The sequence below is a fragment of the Taudactylus pleione genome, unplaced genomic scaffold (genome assembly GCF_031769625.1).
Source record: "Taudactylus pleione unplaced genomic scaffold, aTauple2 ptg000085l, whole genome shotgun sequence".
Lineage (NCBI taxonomy): Eukaryota > Metazoa > Chordata > Amphibia > Anura > Myobatrachidae > Taudactylus > Taudactylus pleione.
The window spans coordinates 8,841,778-8,860,041 of record NW_028284487.1 but is presented as its reverse complement, the minus strand read 5'-3'; the positions used below and the strand labels follow the sequence as shown (position 1 = coordinate 8,860,041).

General features: G+C 39.1%; 1 protein-coding gene across 3 annotated transcripts in view; it reads right to left on the bottom strand.

The window, feature by feature from the left end:
* Window positions 1-18,264, bottom strand: part of LOC148530746 (uncharacterized) — a 134,599-nt gene that overhangs the window by 24,374 nt on the left and 91,961 nt on the right. For all 3 annotated transcript variants that reach the window (XM_088468364.1, XM_088468365.1, XM_088468366.1), the window contains 5 exons: window positions 10,952-11,037; window positions 9,635-9,674; window positions 9,318-9,398; window positions 6,041-6,148; window positions 5,076-5,185 (listed from right to left, as the gene is read on the bottom strand). In XM_088468364.1, the coding sequence (XP_088324490.1) occupies window positions 5,076-5,185; window positions 6,041-6,148; window positions 9,318-9,398; window positions 9,635-9,674; window positions 10,952-11,037 (425 nt within the window). The remainder of the gene's footprint in view (window positions 1-5,075; window positions 5,186-6,040; window positions 6,149-9,317; window positions 9,399-9,634; window positions 9,675-10,951; window positions 11,038-18,264) is intronic.

Below are 18,264 nucleotides of genomic sequence, written 5' to 3'. Positions count from 1 at the left end.
AGATTGTAAGCTCCACTGGGGCAGGGACTAATGTGAATGGCCAACTATTCTCTGTTAAGCGCTGCGGAATATGTGTGCGCTATATAAATAAATGGTAATAAAAATACAAAGGGAGAAGCCGCGTCTGAGCTCTTCATTTGGGAGGAAACAACCATCATGGTTGTTACCTGTTGCGTGGGTTGCGTTTCTCGTTTTTTTATTTTACCAAGACCATGGATGCCTACAGAGAAAATGGGACCAGTCCAGGTAATGTAGGTGAGTATGTATGACTGTGTATGTATGTATGTATGTATTAACACTATACTATCACGATGTGTGTGTATTGTATCACTTTACAGGTGAACTACATGTACCAGCGGGCCCTTAATGGCTCTCATGCTGGTACTTGTGGCTCTCCAAGTACGAGCATGCGGAGGAGGCTTGCTGGGATCTGCAGTTCTAGTCGTGAAGACAATGTTTACTATTCTTTTTTTATACTACACTTACACTATCAAGCCGCAACCTACCGCCCCGGGGTGGCGGGGATAGCCCCGGGCTATCAGCCTAGCCCTGGGGTGCCCTGGAAATGGGGGACCCCTTTATTGGGTGGGTCCCCAACTCCCCAGGGTTCCCTGGCCTGGGCTGACTAGAGTTCAGGGGTAATGTTTAGGCTGGGGAACACGGTGATAGGGTTTCCCTGACTGTGACATTACCCACCCCCTAGAAAGGGTCCAATGCTGGTTGTGGAAGTTACAGGGGAACCCTACGCATTTTTTCCCCTGTAATTCCAGAACCAGGACCTGATCTGAGCCTGGTGCTGGTTGTGTTAAGTAGAGTGGGACCCTATGCAATGTTTTCCCTGTACTTACACAACCAGGACTGGCTATGAAAAGTCCAGGGCTGGTTGTGCTTTTAGGGGGGGACCCCACATAATTTTTTTTTTTTAGAAATTTAACACTTTAACAAGCATTTTGCAGTAAGATACATGCATGCATGCAATTCACTGATGTATGCATGTATCTGTGTCAAAACAAACTGCTCATGCTGAAAATGAAGGCATGAAGCAGTTCTATTCATTTGGGGGCTTTGAAGTTCGTTTTGAAGTGGGATTTGCTGTTCGATTTGTACATGAACATGCAAAAACGAACAGCAAATCACTGTTCAAAATCGAACCATATCGAATTCGATTTAGAAAAGGCTTCTAAAATTGAATTTCAGTAAAATGTGGGATTTGAGGAGGGATTTGTACTTTCGAAAGTAAAAACGAACTTTGATAAATATACCCCTTAGTCTCTTGTATATGAAAGTTTGAAACAGCAGCCTGAACTGCACAATTAAGGTGCATACACACTAGACAATTCACTCCACGAGCGATATCGTCTAGTGTGTCCTCGGCAGGGTTGTGCTCAATGTCGTTAACGACATTGAGCATATACACTGAACGATATCGTTCAGTGCCGGGCACCCTCCCTCATCCCCGAACATGCAACAACCTGACAATATCATCAGGTTGGCCTGCATGTTCGGGCGATGAACAACAATGACCAACGACCTGCGGGAGTGTGCATCATTCGTCATTATCATTCATAATTTTAGCGTACACAATGGCCAATACAGTGAACGACTGAATAATAATAATATCGTTATCATTCAGTTGTTTAACATATCGGCAAGCTGCCTATTATTGCCTCCTTATATGCTCGCTCCACATAATCCTCCACTACTCAACGAAATCTTCTCTGAGCACAGGTATAATTATCTAGAGAACCCATTGTGCTTAGGGGCAGAAGGGGGGGGGGGAGGTTAGTATACCTATCGAGCATCGTGATGCAGCTGTCAGCATTTTGACAGCAGGAATCCCGACTGCCGGTATTTCATACCCAACCTTTGTGAATTACTTGGTGTTTAGACATAGCTCCTGAGCTGTTGCACTGTGTATCACTTTTCTTTTTTGGGGTTTGCCACCATTTCTCAACAGCAGCGGGGTATTATCTTTATATCAATTTATTTATTTATTATATTATTTATTATTATTGTGATTTTGAATCTCTCCAAGCACCAGAGACTATTCGCAGTATGATTGGCAATCAATCGAAAAACAAAATAAATAGTCGCTACAGTAATGTACGATAAACGCTCAACTGCAAAAACATCGGCATAACATACAACTCTGAATCAGGTGATCTCTGCTAGGGGGAGTTGGGAATAAAACAAAAAATATCAAGTAACTGTGCACCTGGACAAACCATGTTGCAATACAAGGTGTAAATACATGTTTTGTTTTGCATGCTGGTGTGACAAAACCACTGGAAAGTTTGTCAAGGGGAGATATACACGATATAGACCAAAGTCATTGGCCACTGACAACAAATAGATCAACAAGATTTTATTGGCATCAGTACTTTGTAGGCCACCACGTGCAGTGTTTCCTGCAGACACCCTTCATGGCAAACAGCAGGCAGTGTTTTGCCATTCCACCTTAAATACAATGACCAACTGTGACACTGAAGGAGGTCGAGTCTGACTAGAACTCACCCATCACTCTAATTCGTCCCAGAGGTTCTCAATGGGGTTAAGATCTGGACTCTGATCTGGTCAGCCCATTAGGGTTACCAAAATTTCTGTATACCAGTCCAGCGTCACCCTGGAAACATTCATTGTTTCCATAGAACTGCAAATGCATAGGCCTCCCTACAAAGTGTTCTTGTCGAAACCGACACATTAGTGGCCATTTGGAACTGTGTGCAATGGTATGCATGAGAACATTTTGCTTGCGCAGGCGTGGGTCCAATCACTTTTGTCTACATAATGTATATGCCCCAGGTTTTTAGGTTCTGTTTGATAGATAGAAGCTGATTAGCAGCCTTGATTGCCAGACTACCTGAGAGAGACTGATAAAGGGTGTGTCAGTCTCTGTAGTCAGTCTCTCACTACCTGGGAACAGGTAAGAGGCCTGTTGTGAGACACTGTGATTACTGAATGTACAGTAAGTGCTGTGCTAAAGACTTCTGTTTTGTGAGAGGAACGTTAGGTTCTTCCACTCAGAGAGGGAATCATTTTGTTTAGTTAGAACTGGACAGGTCAGGATTTACTTTTATGTTTTGTTTATTTTTGTGCTGCTAATACAACTACAGATGTTGGGTGGGTATATGAGCGCTGGTGTAAGAATATACAATTTCTGCCTATGAATCTAAAATATGTTGGTAGATGATGGTGCAATTGCTACTGAATGATTGTGCAATTGCTACTGAAGTCAAAATTAGTAATTGGACGATAGGGAATGCAAAAAAATACAATTTAAAATAAAAATATAAAAATAAAATTTAAATGAAAGTATAATTGAAAAAATGAATTAAAAAAATAAAAATAAATAATCCAAAAAAAAAAATTAAATAAAAATATAATGAAAGTTCAGAAATAAATATCCCCCATCCTTGACAAAGGACCCTTGGAGGTCCCAAACGCGTTGGAGAGTCTGAGGAAGTGCCCAGAGAACAACACTGCAGCCACCGCTACCAGTCCACTGAACATCGCCGGCACGCTACGTCATCAAGCGGCGCCAACCCGGCGTATCACGTGGTCACGGGTCGGACGGGAGTCAGCAGCTGAAGTCTACTATTACACAAAGGTAGTCAGGGTGGGTTGGTGGCACTAGGATTGCATCATAGCAGATGCAACTGGGCTACTTACAGAACTGGCACACCTCTAAATAGTCTATTAAGACTATAAACATTATTTTAACATTATTTTAATATATATTTGTATACCAATCTCTTTCCTTGACTCCTTTCTTTCTTTCCTTCTTCCTTTTCTCACTGCTTTTTATTAATTATTTATTTCTGAACTTTCATTATATTTTTATTTAATGTATTTTTTTTTATTATTATTAATTTTTTTTTTTATTAATTTTTTCAATTATACTTTCATTTAAATTTTATTTTAATATTTTTATTAAAATTTTTTTTTTTGCATTCACTATCATCCAATTACAAATTTTTACATCAGTAGCAAATGCACCATCATCTCCCAACATATTTTAGATTCATAGGCCGAAATTGTATATTCTTACAAAAGACGTTCATATACCCACCCAACTTCAATACCAATTTTGAGCTGCGGAAATTCAAGCGCAAACAAGAACCACTATATCCCTCTTCCAACAACTACAGATATGTCCACATACAGCTAGCCTCCTTGCGCATTAAACAGAACTTCTAGTCGCTCCATGCCACGGCATGACTGTCGCGCCGAGCATCTTTTTGTGCACATTTTTCCATAAATCCGTCTTATTCACAAAGCGATGCTAATGGGACATATCTGCATGCGAAATGCTTGCAGTGTCAGTGGCTGTGACACTGCAACGTAGCATTTCACAAGCAAATACAGGTGCAGTCGCACACATAATATAGGCATGCCGCATATCACTTTAATCAGCAAAGGTGCTTGTGCGTTCTGATCGCATCACTTACACATTTTAAAAATAAAAGACGCTCGGCGCTACCAAGTCGTACATCGCTCACACATTATGTGTACCGTGACTTGTAGCACACGGAGGATTGATGTATGTGGACACATCTGTAGCTGCTGATACTTTTGCCAAGGCTCTCGACTGTTGCATGACAAGTTCAACCTTTTACCTCAGGAGATAGCACCCCTACCCTGATCTTTCCACACAGGGTAAATACTGGCTGCTTTTGCATATAGCCCACAAGTGCTCTGCAGCTGTAGATCATTCTATATCTGCCCCACCTGTAGAGCAGCATGGTTTTGCCATGGTCTACCGTTTCTTGTCCTTTTTTACTTTACTCCCACCTCAGAAACAGGTCCAGTGACCTATAAGTCATGTCTGGGTATTAGGCAGGATAAATATTTGGGCAGAGTGAATACATTGCTAGCAAAGTAGAGAGTAATCTGAGATTTGTGGAGTTACTGAAATGAGATGAAGTGGTAGGGTGGGTGCGTCTTTAGTGCACATATGGCCATTTTCAGTCCACAAAAGGACTTTAATCTTACACCAGTTTATACCTGTCTGGCTTTGCATCATATTCTATATTAAAATAAAAAATCCTAATAATCCTAATGTGTTTACCACTCACTTGACTCCATACCGGTCTCGAAACATAATATGATTGCGGAATGTTCGGTTTACATCCAAATCGATCTGTTTGATCTCTGTTGAATAAATCTTGGCCAGGTCTTTCATTTTCTAGGGTGCAGAATAGCAAATAATTAATCTGCGAACACATCTAACTGACAATACTGCAACCTATTTAGAGATATATTCTGTGTGAGCCATGCTTTAGTAAAAATGTGATTGTGTATTTTACACTAAATTTTGAATTTATGCTAATAATGCATCTTTGAAACAGGGACCTAAAGGTGAATATTGAAAAAACAAAACAAACACCACCTTCCCTCATCAACCAATCTACCTCCATACAATCAATCCCAAAAAGTCTACAAAAATGCCAATGTAATATTCACTTTGATACCCTTACAACAAGGTAATCGCAGTTCAACGTAATAAAACAGGTCTGATCTGATCATAGTGAAAAGGTAAGGCTGCCCCCTTCACACCCCCCTTCCAAAGACCGGATCATTGTGCGAATGGCACCTGTGCAGATACTGGAAACAACTGTGGTTTCCAAACACTAGGCACACTCCCATAGGGACACAGCTATTTCCTGTCCCAATTTCTGTATCTGAAACATTAGCAGCTATGCCAATTCAATAGGGAAATGTACAGTAAATGGGTCTGTAAACATAGAAAATTACATTTGATCAAGTAGAACACTGTTTCTCAACATTTGTATAATGACGTACCCAAAATGGGTAAATGTTCCCCACACTCCTGAGTTTGACACATTTTTTTCTTGTCATTATAAAAAAGTAAATTGTTCTTTAGTGTTATATCTTATAGATATTATCCTGTAAACCATATGTAAGATGATATCTTTTTTATATATCATGTATTTTATTAGTCTATGTTGAGTGTATAGTGTCCTGAACGTTAAATGGACAAGCTTTAATGACATAAAAAAAAATCAGATAAAAGACATACCTCATATTTACCCACGTTCTCAGACTTCATAACTTCTACATCCAAAAGCAGCGACCAGACCTGACCCCTCACTTGTAAAGGAATTCCTTTGTACACTCTGCGAGACATCTACAAGGACAGCACATACAAAGAATAAGGAGAATACCTGCAAATTAACAACATTGTATTAAACATATCCATGTGAGTAAGCAGCCTATTTGTTTTTGAGTATATAAATAGAGTCAGCTGTTGCTTCTTGTTGATAAAATGTGTATGGTTGCAGTACACCTCCGGATTATGCATTTATCAGGAATCCACACTTAAGTTTTAATTTTCCTAATATACATAAATGTTCCGCACTCTTTTAACAATAACCATCTTAAAACGCATAAAGCTGGAACTGCATTCATCTGATCAACTAACACAAATGTTAAAAGTGGCAAGGCCATAAAATAAAATAAGTGTGTTAACATATATCAATGTGGTAGGCTTTAAGCACCCCTGGTTTTCTTCCAGACTGTCCCAAACTCTGGAATACTCACTCATGCTCAATAAGACTGTCATCCAGCCTCCTGGCCATCAAACATACCGTAAACTGTATTTTCTCATTCTAGCCTACCACCCGTCCCTCATCTACTCTTCTTCCTTCTGTGTCCCCCATATTCCCTCGAGATTGTAAGCGCTTGCAAGTAGGGCCCACTCCGCTTTGTTTTCTCTACACAATTGTGTTAACTAAAATGTGTAGTCAGGTATTTATGTTATGAAATTGTCTGTATCAAAGTGTTTATTATGTTACTTGTTGTTCGTCCTTCCCTTTTGCACGGACCTACACAACTCTTGCAGTGCCTTCTAAATAAACGATACCATGTTTTCAGGCTGCTGTTACTGATTTATAACTGTCACATGATTAGGTGTGCAGAGATGCATTGGCACACCACTCTGAGCTCTGTCTCCTCTGTGTAACGTAAATCCCCCCACCCTGCTTTCAGAAGTTCACAAGACTAACAAATACAGGCTTAAGAGAATTAATTTTCTATTTAAACAAATATATAAACCTTCTGTGTGGGATTGTTGCTTTAATTATTATTTTTTTGCATTTCAGCAAAGGAGGTTCATGCGATCTGAGTGCAGGGCACACTTGATTTAATACAAACAGAAACATTATTGATGTGAAATTTAAAAGCGCATTATTCCAAAGTTTCAGAGAGGGAAATTCTGATCAAAGGTATAATGCAGTCAACCAATAAAGATCATGTTTCCATTCAGGAGCAGAAGTTTCATCAAAGGTAAGAAAACTGCGAATTATTGGCTTTCAACTTTACATCAATAAATTTGCTGATTTTATTACATTGAGTGTGCTTGGCTCAGTCATTGGATAAGCATACTGTTACCTTTATCTGGGCACTTGCCCCCTACATCCTACATTGAGTGTGCTTGGCTCTGTCATTGGATGAGCATACTGTTACGTTTAGCTGGGCACTTGCCCCCTACATCCTACATTGAGTGTGCTTGGCTCTTTCATTGGATGAGCATACTGTTACTTTTAGCTTGGCACTTGCCCCCTACATCCTACATTGAGTGTGCTTGGTTCTGTCATTGGATGAGCATACTGTTACCTTTAGCTGGGCACTTGCCCCCTACATCCTACATTGAGTGTGCTTGGCTCAGTCATTGGATAAGCATACTGTTACCTTTAGCTGGGCACTTGCCCCCTCCATACTACATTGAGTGTGCTTGGCTCTGTCATTAGATGAGCATACTGTTACCTTTAGCTGGGCACTTGCCCCCTACATTGAGTGTGCTTGGCTCAGTCATTGGATAAGCATACTGTTACCTTTAGCTGGGCACTTGCCCCCTACATCCTACAATGAGTGTGCTTGGTTCTGTCATTGGATGAGCATACTGTTACCTTTAGCTTGGCACTTGCCCCCTACATCCTACATTGAGTGTGCTTGGCTCAGTCATTGGATAAGCATACTGTTACCTTTAGCTGGGCACTTGCCCCCCTACATCCTACATTAAGTGTGCTTGGTTCTGTCATTGGATAAGCATACTGTTACCTTTAGCTGGAGCACTTGCCCCCTACATCCTAAGGTAAGTCAGCTTCTTACTGTACAATAAAAACCTGTAACTCAGTTATTCAATGTACTCGATAAGGTGCATCTGACCATTCAATTGTGTGGTTTTCACTAACTGCCAGTGCAAAAAGGCTAAATTAGCGAGCACAAACCAACTATTAATACATGATCACAGCAGTTGTAACAAAGGGTAGATAATGGGTTTCAAGCCCCACAATCCATAGTACTAAGTCACAGGGAGATCTAAAAAATCAATAATAATGTCAGTAAGGCGTTCTCCTAAAGACAGCAAGCCAAAGTATTTAAATGACAATAAAAATGATAATAAAATGTATAACTTGTTTTTAATTTATGTATACACGGTACAAGGCACAAAGTAAAACAACAAAAATTGGCATGTGTTCTTTAAAGTATGAGAGCGGGTTTATTGCAGTTAACACTTGCATTTATTCACATACCACATAATGTAATTTGTTGGACAGTGCTAACCTATAAAAGTAAAAACAAAATAGGCTTACACGTAAGTTCACAATACACAGACATTAAATAGATGTATGCTTAAAGAAAAGAAAAAAAGCAAGTACTGTAAGCAGAACACAACAGAGCCGTTGTGTTGCTGTATAATAATATATTATAAAACTCATGTGAAGATGAGCAGCAGGTGGCGCTGGAGTTACAGTAAAACATTACTCACTAGTTGCATGTCAGGAACTTATTTAGATGGACAAAGAATCTTTCTGTATAAATCATTTCTGTCTACTGAAGAAAAAAAAATAAAAGTAAATGACCTCAGTTAGGACAGGCAAATTGGCCGACCATGAACAATGTAGTTACTCAGCTTTAAACTTGGTTTTAAAGGACAACTAAACACCATAAATGTTGCAGTGTTCAGTCTCAGAGTGGGGTAATAACATGCAGTACACATTAGGAATAGAAAATGCATGGTCCGTTCTCATACACCAGCAGAAAACTGCAGAACACAGATAGTCAGTATTTTATGAGTTGTACATGTGTCTGCTACATCCTGTGGTAAATGATGTACTCACAGCACTGCAATAACATTTCTATTGACACACCAAAACCCTGAGTGATTACATAGCATTATTCATCACCATCTCAAATACATTCCAACTAACAGTACAACAAAAAGGTTTTTACAGCTTGGGTTTTTCCTTTAATACAGTAATCTCCCGTCACCCAGCAGCACACACATACTGTACCTTCTCACTGCTCCTGTATTTCTCCCATTTCTTCAGCATCTTCAGCCATTTGTCTACGCGTTCTATTTCCTGCTGCTTTTGCTGATGGTTAGAAAATAATCAGTGAGTTAAAACAACATGGTAGGAACTGCGAAAGCAGAAATACCTGACTGCAAGAAAAAAGAGAAAATAAAAACACGCAAGATAGGTGAAATGGTAATAAATAAGTATAGGACAAAAAGTAGCATATAATCAACAAAGAAAACAATAGTAGTAATAGAAATATGTGGGAAATGGTTGCATAAAGTAGAAGGAAGCGCACAAGAAAATGGTCATACCTTTTCCTCAAGAGCCGTCCGTAAAGGCAACTCGTGTTCACTATATAAAACAGAGACCAATATATAGATCAGCTTTTGGTTTATGATGCTGTGAGACAAGCTGAGGCATAGATGCACATAAACACATGTCTGGCTCATGAGGAACACCAGAGCAACTGTCCCTTAGCTTGAGAAGCTGGGTATAATTGTCACACTGTCATCTGTACAGTATGAACACCTCTCATGTGGGGACTTGGTTCAGAACTCTTTGGACAGCCCTCTTAATGACTAATAAGGCAAATTAAAAATTAAAATTAGCTTAATTCCCCCTAATAATGACATGTCATTTTCGGGGTGAAAATGTAAAAAGTGTTGGAAAATGGGTAAAAAGTACTGGGTCAGGTATTTTGGGAGGATGTATGGATGGGTGTTTAAACATTGCAGGTGGCTGCAGCAGGTGTATTTTATACATTTTTAAAACTGCACTTTATAGACACAAAAATATACTAGCACCCATTTTAATGTACCCCCAATTCCCCCCCCCCAAAAAATTTTTTTATTTTTTTTTACTTTATATCACTTTTCCACACTTATGCAAATATGCATAGAACAGCCATTTGACTCAATTTAAGAACCCAAAATACTTTTATTAAAGCTATTAATACACTTCTATTTTGTTTTTTCAGTGTCAGGCCCTTTATGGGGTACAGACTGATTTCCCCAAAATGTGCTGTGCTTTTGTTAGTTTCGCCATGCGCAATTATCGCACATATGCATTGTTACGTGTTTTGCAATTGGATAGGGTGAAAAGCAGGCGCGCGCATTGAGAAAGTACACAAAAAGATCGCATAAAAACTGGCAAATGTGGCGATAACTTCATGTGAATGCTTTTCGCCAAAAGTAACTTTTTGCACCTAATTGAATACAGTCCTATATATTTACAAATAAGAAGAAAAGACTCCCACAACCTCCTTTGTTCCCTCTAACTCCCTTTGCAAGATATTACTGGTGTTGGAACCTTGATCGTCATCAGTTTGGACGGGCATGGTGAACAGAGCAGGAGGCAGGGATCGTCTCCCGACATACTGGCAATTGAAGATGAAGGACATAAATCAGGAAAGGATGTGTAAAGGGGATAACTTCTAATAATTCTAATAAAAAAAGTGATGAGAGTTTTTATTTGTCCCCAATAATTTTAAAAGAAATTAGGGAAAATAAATTCTGCAACGTAATTTTTCACACTATAAACGTAAAAGTTGCTGATGTTTCAAGTGTCAAGTACTGTCCTGTAGCTTTTGCAGTTATCAGACTTCCATCCCCACCACCCAAGCTACTTACTGTAAGAAGCCAAATCTATCAGTAACTTTGTACAGGGTAAAATCAGCATCCTCCCACAGGTCAATTTCAGCGCCTGGCTGCCTTCCCTACAGTGGAGTGGCCAAAAAACAGGAATCAGCAATACATTTTTAAAATTCATTTTTATCAGTAATATCTTTGATATTAATGCATTACTAAGAGTGAAAAAATTAAAGAGTTTAAACCATATAGATTAAAAAAAACAAATATAACAATATTCTGTACACAAACTATAACTTTTATTTTAATTATAAAAGCTTTGCATAAAAATACAGACATTTAACATAGTACAAAAAGTTACATATATTCCATGGTAAAATAGTAAAAAATGACTATTATTATTATCCTTTATTTATATGGCACCACAAGGGTCTGCAGCACATTACAAAGTACATAAAAATCGTATGAACAAAACAAGGAAAAAGTGACTTACGGTGCAAAACATTGCAGATCAAGGACAAGGTTTATGAACAGTTAAATACCCAAATAAGCAGTGGGGCAGCCAAATTCAAAGGTTTGGTGCTGTTGGCAGTGGGAAGCAGATCATGGTATAAGTGAGGGCAGGAAAAGCACAGACAGGAAGAGGGTCCTGTTTGTGAGAGCTTACAGTCTAAAGAGAAGTGGCAGACAGACAGGGGTGACACAGGGGGTGAGACGGTAAGCAAGGAGCATGGTGCAGTGGGGTAGGATGAGAACTGGAAGGCTTTGATAAAGACGTGGGTCTTGAAAGTCCATTTGAAGTTTTGTAGAGAAGTGGAAAGTCTGATAGGGAGAGGGGGAGTGTTCCAGGGGTAGGGAGCAGTGCAGGCAAAATTTTGGAGGCAGGAGTGAAAGGAATAATCAGTTGGGAGGAGAGGCGATAATCATTTGTGAAGCAAAGTGGGCCGGCGTAAGTGTGAAAAGAGATAAAGTCACAGATGTAAACAGTAGAGGGCATGAAGAGGGCTTTGTACAGTAAGTGAGTGTAATGAGGTTAAATTGGGTTCTAAAGGTGAAGGGGAGCCAGTGTAGGGCTTGTAGGAAAGGGGATGCATATGTAGTGCGTTTGAAGAGGAAGATGAGCCAAGCAGCAGCATTGAGGACAGATTGGAGTGGAGAGAGGTGGGAGACAGGGAGGCCAGATAGGAGGAAGGTACAGTAGTCCAGTGTAGAGATGACCAGTGAGTATATGAGGGTCTTAGTTGCTTCCAGGGTGAGACAGGATCTGATCCTGGATATACAGTCAGGTCCATAAATATTGGGACATTGACAGAATTTTCATATTTTGGCCTCTATTCACCACCACAATGACTTTGAAAAGAAACAAACAAAATGTGATTTAACTGCAGACTTTCAGATTTAATTTGAGGGTAATTACATCCAAATCAGGTGAACAGTGTAGAAATTACAACGGTTTCTATATGTGCCTCCCACTTTTTAAGGGGTCAAAAGTAATGGGACAAACTAAACAATCCTAAATCTAACTTTCACTTTTTAATACTTTGTTGCAAATCCTTTGCAAGCAATTACAGCCTGAAGTCTGGAACGCATAGACATCACCAGACGTTGGGTTTCATCCCTGGTGATGCTCTGCCAGGCCTCTACTGCAAATGTCTTCAGTTCCTGCTTGTTCTTGGGGCATTTTCCCTTCAGTTTTGTCTTCATCAAGTGAAATGCATGCTCAATCGGATTCAGGTCAGGGGATTGACTTGGCCATTGCATAACATTCCACTTTTTAGCCTTAAAAAACTCCTTGGTTGCTTATGCAGTATGCTTCAGGTCATTGTCCATCTGCACTGTGAAGCGCCGTCCAATGAGTTCTGAAGTACTTGACTGAATATGAGCATATAATATTGCCGGAAACACTTCAGAATTCATTCTGCTGCTTTTGTCAGCAGTCACATCATCAATAAATACAAGGGAACCAGTTCCATTGGCAGCCATACATACCCACGCCATGACACTACCACCACCATGCTTCACTGATGAGGTGGTATGTTTTGGATCATGAGCAGTTCCTTTCCTTCTCTTCTCTTCCCATCACTCTGGTACAAGTTGATCTTTGTCTCATCTGTCCATAGGATGTTGTTCCAGAACTGTAATGGCTTTTTTAGATGTTGTTTGGCAAACTCTAATCTGGTCTTCCTGTTTTTGTGGCTCACCAATGGTTTGCATCTTGTGGTGAACCCTCTATATTCACTTTTGTGAAGTCTTCTCTTGATTGTTGACTTTGACACATATACATCTACCTCCTGGAGAGTGTTCTTGATTTGGCCAACTGTTGTTAAGGGGTTTTTCTTCACCAGGGAAATATTTCATTTGTCATCCACCACAGTTGTTTTCCGTGGTCTTCCGGGTCTTTTGGTGTTGCTGAGTTCTCCGGTGCGTTCTTTCTTTTTAAGAATGTTCCAAACAGTTGATTTGGCCACACCTAATGTTTTTGCTATCTGTCTGATGGGTTTGTTTTGATTTTTCAGCCTAATGATGGCTTGCTTCACTGATAGTGACAGCTCTTTGGATCTCATATTGAGAGATGATAGCAACTGATTCCAAATGCAAATGTCACACCTAGAATCAACTCCAGACCTTTTACCTGCTTAATTGATAATGAAATATCGATTGAGTAGCTCACACCTGTCCATGAAATAGCTTTTGAGTTGATAGTCCCATTACTTTTGGTCCCTTAAAAAGTGGGAGGCACATATTGAAACTGTTGTAGTTCCTACACCGTTCACCCGATTTGGAAGTAATTACCCTCAAATTAAATCTGAAAGTCTGCAGTTAAAGCACATCTTATTTGTTTCATTTCAAAACCATTGTGGTGGTGAATAGAGGCCAAAATCTGAAAATTCTGTCAATGTCCCAATATTTATGGACCTGACTGTATTTCTGAGATAGACATGTCAGGATTGCAAAAGGTATTGAATGTATAGTTTGAAGGAAAGGAGGTATCAAGGATAACTCTTGATAACAAGACTGTGCACTTACAGGCTAGAAGAGATGGTGGTACTGCCAATAGATAATTAAATTGAGGGAGGTGAGGCTATTCTGGAAGATTATAGGCTTTTAGACATGTTAAATTTAAGGAAGAACTAGGTGCAAGGTGGCAATGACCGCTTTAAGGCCATGACTTAATCTCCAGATACTGCAGAGATGGAAGTCAGACTTTGTGAAATGTAATGGTGATGATAGGAAGAGGTTGGCTTGGAGAGAAGAGGATGGGATGATGAGGGTCTGGTGGGATGTAATGCCTGATGGATGGAATCAATTTTGGATGTGAAGTGGGTGGTGAAGTCAAGAGCAGAGAGTGAGGAGGCAAGGGAGGGGATTCAGAGAAGGGAGTTGAAAGTGGCGAAGAGACAATGGGGTTTGGAGGACTGGGGGTTAAGAAATAAGTTTAGAGAAGGAAAGGGCAGCACTTTCGGTCGAGACCATACATTTAAAATGAAGGAAGTCTGCATTCGACCGCGATTTCCTCCACTGATGCTCGGTGATTAGAAAACACATTGCAGGTACTGTACCTGGTGCATTTGGAATGCCAAGTTTGAGGCATAGATCTGCGAGGATTAGTAAAGACCACTAGAGCAACAGAGTTTACAGTAGAAGTAGGGGAGGCATTGTGCAGGGAAACATCTTCATCAGGGCAAGAGAGGGAGACAATGGGAAAGAGCAGGGATGATAAGGAAATAGTGTCAATAGCATCAAGGTTACACTTGGTGATGATATAGCCTTGTGAAGCAAAGGTGGAAAATGGGTAAGGGATAAGTTAAAAGAAAGACGATAATGGTCAGAGAGAGAGAGTAGGGAATTGGTAAAATCAAGGTGATCACAACAGTGAGTGCAGATCAGATCAAGTGAGTGCCCACTCACATGGGAGGGTGAGCAGGTCCATTACGTGAGACAAAATGATGATGTGTGGGTATGGTGTTTAAAGGCAAAGGGGTCAGTGGGGACATTGATAGGGACAATTCACATACATGTTAAAGACTATCATCAGAGAATTGTAGATACCGGTCTTACATCAAGAACCAACCGTACATGCCCTGGGGATTAATATGACTGTTACCAAACATTTAATAAATTATATATTGATGGGTCACCATCTAAGAGACAAAGTTATACTATGTTGTACATCTAAAACTATGAGATATCGGATTTCTAAGAGTCCTAGGTGATAAATCATTGTAGCTCTTTCATACTTCAGAAAAGGATTCTGAGTATTTTACATTATGAAACATGGTATCCGCCTAGGCAATACGGAAAACATGGAATCATTTTTCTTTAAATAATCTAAATACAGAAAAACTTGATTGTATCAAAGTCTCAAGTATTGTCTTCTTAGCGGCTGTATAGATCCGGCACTGTGCTGTGGATATCTTATCAAAGAGCCCTAATGCGTTTCTTCCCGTATGGGATTTCTTCAGAGGGGTGTCACCCATACAAAGACTTCGCTGCTAGTGCTGATCTTTTATCCACCACATGCTATCTTGCACTAGACAGGTTCTCCAGATATACCCTGCCGACAGCGGGACACACTATTAGCAGCTCGCTATTCCATCTGCCACCCGCTTCATTCATAAGGAGACAGAGATCGGGAAGTTCGTGAAGCTGGGTAATATTGCATTCCGAAGGCTACATTGTGGAAGCCGCTCCACTAATTATCTGCCACCTGCTCCTCCTGCTGAGTGTCAGAGATCAGGGAGATCGTGGAGCGGACTACTGATATAGTACCAGGAACTACACCAGGTGATTGATGCTAGACGCCGCTTTGCAGTTACAGTAGCGGTGCATATATGAGGCAACTCTCTATACCAACACAGGAGATTTGCTTATATTCCGACTGCCATTGCACTATTAGAACATAGCGCTATATAACTATGCTCTTTGCAAGGTGGACATATATACAATAATTTTTAAATTCTATTAGCGGGCTTATGGAATTGGCCTGTGGATTTATCACCGGAGACTAAATTTAGAGGTTTCATCTGCAGCTGCATACAGCTGTTATGATATATTTAGTCACGGTAATTTCATCTATTTGTGTGCTGGAGCCGTGGAAGTTCTAAATACTTATATTGGTACTATTGTTGCATTGCTGACACTGTTACATGTTTCAATGTATTGATACAATCTTAATTGCTGTGACTTACATGCATTTATTATCTTTTATAGACTTTTAAGAGGCTATTGTATGTTTATGTGTTTAATAAATCATATTTAAATGTTTTAATTTATGGGTACATTTTAATTTATTCACCACTCACAGCGCTGTTCTTTTATTTTAAGAGAATACCATTAGTCTTTTTACTTATAAATTTAAACCACATTTCCCCCCCAAAAAGTGTTTTTTTTTTTTAATGAAATTTCAAGAAAGGGAACCAAAAGCAAATGTTATTTTTATGTTTTGTCTTATAAGCAACACATAGAAATACTTTGTGTTTTTTTGCTAATAATCCAGCAGGATTCTGTGTGTAGAGTTTTAAAAAAAAAAATCTGCACTTTTATTGAAAATGCATTTTCTTTTAATTTCACTGTCTCAGTTTAAACGCTTCCTATGCGTAGGAAGAATATGGGAGCCCAATAAGGCCACCATTTTATAAACTAGACAACCTACCACATTAAATGTGGAATTACTATATCATATTTGATGCAAGATGTGGGAGATAAGGGCTTTAGATCCCCCCTGTCTGTGGAAAATGTAAATTTTTTATGCACTATTTCAGTTATTGTCGGGTTATCACCAGACAATAACTTCTAAGGGGGCACATCGTTTGAAAGTGTGTGTGGTCCAGTATGGGGGAGATAGGGCACAATATACCCTCCCACCATCTATGGAATACTATATTTTATTTTTCCATAGCGCTGGGCTATATTGTCTGGGGATCACTAGACAATAGCTGCTAAGGCGTCCACATAATTTGAAAAAGTATAAGTGAGTTACCCCGAATTTCAGGTGTAATTATGGATGTGAAATGGCATATAGCACCCTCCCTCCCATATACGGAAAATGGCTATATTCCGTATCGCACAGGTGATCACTACACAATAGCTAACAAATAAAAAAGGGGAAGGAAGCGCTCTGTGGTGAATAGGAGAGGTAGAAATTTAAGGGAGTATCTTAATGGTAATGTCTAGTTGGAATATTAGTCCTGTGTAACTATCGCTACTACTAATGGTATAGCCAATAGAAATATATATGTAGAATAGCCGGTGGGCAATAACTTGAGGCTGGGGCTTGTCGGTGTACTGTAATAAAGTCTCAGGAGAATTTATGTAACAGTCTATATCGACCACAACACGATTAAAGCTGGGCGCTAATTAAAATTAAGTGAACTAGATAAATATAACAGTTAGCAGCACACACCTGTAGGTTTGTGTGAACCTATTAAAAAAACAAACTATCCGAGGATAGTTGTAAATACAATTGAAATCGCTAGAATGATGATATTGTGTGACTTAGAGCATTGATTTGATTAGGATTTTGGCACCAGCAATGAATTGGGAAAAGGGTGGTGTAGAGGTAATGCTGTGGTTTCTTGATATCTATATTTGGAAAAGTTGGGGGTTCTAATCTTGATCCATTCATACAAATTTTCAATAATGTATATATATACCTATAGTTTTTATTCATGTATTCCAGTTATGTAAAATACAAATTGTTTATATATCCATGTAGAGTTTGTCAATTAAATGGGTTCTGGGGTTCTTTATTTGGTGATTCGGTATATGATGCATCCATATACAACTTCTATTATGAGGAGAGAGTTTAATTAACAAATGGAAAGTATATTATTTACTTGAAATTAATGTAAATCTAGATGAGCAATATAAGATGTATAATTTTCTTGTCCATTAGTACTATCGGTGGGAATGATAGTATAGAGGTAAGGATAAGACTTTGGAGATTTAAACCTCTTAAGACTGGGGTTCAAATCCCGATCTAAGATCTTTCTATGTAGAATCTACTTTAAAAGTGAAACCTATGTCAGGAAAAATATAATAAAAAGTAATAACAAATATATTTTTTTTTATTTTGTTTGTACTTTTTATTATATTTTTCCTGATATAGGATTCACTTTTAAAGTATAAACAATATAATTTGATGCAGAATATATAATATAAGATAATGTTTGTCTATTTAACCTTGACACCAATATACTAATGTTTTATAATGTTAAAATTGTTTTAGATGTTGAAAACAACACCTTTTTCATGCTTTTACTGATTAATGACTATTCGTGACACCTGTAAGAACAGGTGCAGATCCTTGTTTCAAACAAAATCAAGTAAGACAGGTATAAATACAAGAGATTTGG